Below are 3,884 nucleotides of genomic sequence, written 5' to 3'. Positions count from 1 at the left end.
CACAGCCTGAGGCTGGCCAGGCAGGTATGTGTTATTATTCAGTCAGCTGAGAGAACTAAAGACCTATCAAAGGTACAGTCACTAAATTGTAAAGGTTCGTTACAATAGGGAAGGAGAGCAATTCAGTTGGTAGTAGTGTGGTGTAAAACAAAACCACTGACCTCACTTAATACATAATACTTGATTGTTAAAGAATGAAATAAAAAAAATGTATTGAATATTAACACTTCCTTTTTTTTTAAGTTTCACTTATGTTATATTGGCTATATGGTTTAATATTTGCTATGTTCACAACGACATCACAGAACTCGATGGTAAAAATGTATCAAAAAAAATATCCTTTATTATTTATACAAAGTGTTTAAACGTTCAACATAATGACTAAAGAGTCTATCCTATATTGTGCCTGTACATGCATGGCAGAGACATTACACTAGACTGATTTATCAGTGGTCAGGAGCTCCCTGATGCAAGGCTTGTGCTCAGGTGCCTGTAATCTTTCTTGCTGCTGTTGCCTTGTGCTCTGCAGGGCAGGATTGTGATCACCAAACATTCCCTTCTGGGTCTGACAGGTGATGCAAACAAAGCCACTGACTTGCTAATAGTTCTTGTTTTCAATGGATTCTTCATTAAGCACCTACATCTCCCGGGATGTTTTGACGACAGTCCATCCACCCCTCCCCATCCCCTCAAAGGAAACACATAAATCTCAGCACATTTCTTCAAACGCAGGAGTCCTGTCCACACAGCACAGCATGCTTCTACCAGCAGCTTCTATGGAGGATCTCTCTGTGAGGTAATTTGACAAATAATGTTTTAATGTATGTGTACCTTGAATCTCTTGTTATTGTGCTATTGTAAATATGCTATTGGGTCCTGCACCCTGATTTCTGATTTATGTGTTCATTTATTTGGGAGATGTCTTTATCCAAGGTGATTTACAGGTGTTACAGCGCAGCACAGGGTTACAATGCAAGGTCAGTATTTAAATACAGTATAGTTTATAGTAAGTGCAAATTAAATTACTAAAGTACAATATGAAATAGGATGCAACAAGTTAGGATGACCTGATATCAGCACCAATCACGTAGTCGTACGTATCCACACACACAAATCTATATATATATATATATATTATATATATTATATACAGATTCTTTATCACATTATATAACACATATGATATATATTGTCTCTCTACAATCGCCAAGGTCTTAAATACTCTGCTCCTTGTCCTCCGTCGTGCCTCATTATTGCATACACACACACACATATATATATATATATATATATATATATATATATATATATATATATATATATATATATATATAATCTATATATATATTACAGAGAGAGAGAGAGAGAGAGAGAGAGAGAGAGAGAGAGAGAGAGAGAGAGAGAGAGAGAGTTGTAATACTAGTATTAGTATTGATTAAAGTCAAATATATTCACAAAGCTTAAACTTGTGGTTTAAGGGTTGATGTTTTAACAATAACATCAGAAACAGGGATAATAGTCAATAATTCTGTAATATTAACTCTTTATTGATTAGAAATATTCTGTATAATACCAGTAGTGCTCTTCAAGCGATAACTACTTTTTATTTCTGCTTCCCCGGAAGCTGTGTGTAGTTTTACCCAGATTATATGAGTGAGTGCTTAGATTATGGGAGCGCTTGTACAGTTGATGACAGCATCCAGTGCTGCTTCAAAGAGCAGCAGGAGAATGCCTGTGTAGTTGCAGTTACATAATGACATGAAGGGTTAGGATTTGACAAAATGTGTGTGCCTGCACTTAAATCTACCTTTAGGGAATGTGAACAAGCTTGACAGCCCACAGGGTCTGGTTTCATTACACAGTTTGATAAACTATAGGACACATGTTATAAATAGTGGACAAACACTTCAGCAAAACTGGACTGATGTTGAGACACAGCTATTAGAGTAATCACTTGCATATTACAGTCTCCGTCTTTTTGGTTTATTGGTTTATAGTTGAATGTCTTACCATTTTAAGATGAACTCTCCTTTAAAATGATTTTGGCATGCATCAATGCATTTATTACATGTTAACTACTATACATCATCATGTACATTTCAAAATTAGGAAGGGCATGAATTGGAAAGAGGACAATATGTGCTCTACTTTCACTATTTGCAGCACAAATGTACCACCCTTTTTTATAATATCATATTTAAAGTATCATTTACTGATCACTTTAGATGATAATCAAATGCACAGTTATACTACCTGTATGTTTCCCACTTTAATCTTTGTACTAATGTGTTTTTTTTTTATATATTTGTTCGCAGGTATTTTCAAGGAGAAGCTATGCAGAAAAATAACTCATCCTACCCAGCAATGTTTACCCTTTCTGGATTAAATGACTCAAGCACAAATAAATATATCTATTTTTCTTTGAGTCTCATAGCTTATCTATTTGTCATTTGTGTTAATGTAACTCTAATTTTAATAATAGCTCTTGAAAAGACACTTCATGAGCCCATGTATTTCTTCCTCTGTAATCTGAGTGTTAATGCACTGTATGGAACTGGTGGTTTTTATCCTAAACTACTATCTGATTTTCTTTCTGATATGCATGTCATCTCGTATTCTGGATGCCTACTTCAAAGATTTGTCCTCCACAGTTTTGGTGTGTGTGAATTAACACATTTAACAGTGATGGCATATGATAGGTATGTGGCAATATGCAGACCTCTGGAGTACCATGCTATCATGACTCCTTTAATGACTGGTAAATTAATACTGTTTTCTTGGATTTTTCCATTCTGTTCTGCATGTATTGGTACTCTATTGACTTTCAGGTTGCCCTTATGTGGCTCTCACATTGAAAAAATATTTTGTGATAACTGGTCAATTGTGAAATTATCTTGTGTAGGGACTATTGTTAACAATGTATATGGATATGTTATAATATGTATATTCTTTGTACATTTCCTTTTTATTTTATTTTCCTACATGAAAATACTAAGAACGTGCCGGACTTCTACTATCGCAATGAATAAATGTATGCAGACCTGTTTGCCACATTTGTTGACGGTAATCAACTACAGTGTTGCTGTGCTTTTTGATATAATGTACACTAGATACGGTTCAAGTGATATGCCACAGGCTTTACGCAATCTCCTGTCAGTGGAATTTCTAATCGTCCCTCCTATTTTCAATCCTGTCATTTATGGTTTAAACCTTCAAAAGATCCGGAACAAAGTCACAAGAATGTGCAGCAGAAACAAAGTAATTCACACTTAATAGATTCCAGATGTAGTTGCTAGAAATCAAAACTTCAAATTGGATATTGCTTTCTATAATTAATAATAGAGCAAAATGTGCTTATGCATAGAGGATTATTCCATTTGTAATTGACTCAAGAAAGTAACAGAATCAGGTGAGTTAAATGGACCCGATGCACTGACTCAACCTCATTGTAAACCTCTTCCTGAACCCTTCTTGGTTTTGTTAATATGAGCTGATATGTTTATTTATTAAGGGTCACTAATTGCTATGGGTAGCTTCACATTTTATATAGAACATTTTTTCAAAGGAATCAAATGTACTGCATGCATAATGTAATGTACTTTAAACTGAAATAGTTTCTATCCATGTTAAACACAAGCTCATTACACATGCACAAAGCAGCATGAAGCAAATACATTGCTGATCTTGTAGTTAACAGTAATTCCAGTCAGGCGTTCAAAGCAGATTCATGCACAGGTTAATATGCATGTTTTATAATCTCAGAAACAATAAAGAGATGTATTAAATAAGCCATAAGTCATGACATGATTTACATGTGTGTATATAATGTTAACACTAATGCACAACCTTGAATATCTTGTTTTTATAACATGGCTTAAATGTGA

General features: G+C 34.5%; 1 protein-coding gene across 1 annotated transcript; it reads left to right on the top strand.

Moving 5' to 3' along the window:
• The first annotated feature begins 730 nt into the window (after positions 1-730).
• Positions 731-3,837, top strand: LOC121311849 (olfactory receptor 6N1-like). Its single transcript, XM_041244013.1, has 2 exons — positions 731-796; positions 2,316-3,837. The coding sequence occupies exons 1-2, from the start codon at positions 756-758 to the stop codon at positions 3,271-3,273; spliced, it is 999 nt and encodes a 332-aa protein (XP_041099947.1). The 5' UTR covers positions 731-755; the 3' UTR covers positions 3,274-3,837.
• The last annotated feature ends 47 nt before the right edge of the window (positions 3,838-3,884 follow it).

The sequence above is a fragment of the Polyodon spathula genome, unplaced genomic scaffold, assembly GCF_017654505.1.
Source record: "Polyodon spathula isolate WHYD16114869_AA unplaced genomic scaffold, ASM1765450v1 scaffolds_3324, whole genome shotgun sequence".
NCBI lineage: Eukaryota > Metazoa > Chordata > Actinopteri > Acipenseriformes > Polyodontidae > Polyodon > Polyodon spathula.
The sequence above is the reverse complement of the archived record's forward strand: the minus strand, read 5'-3'. Positions and strand labels throughout refer to the sequence as shown.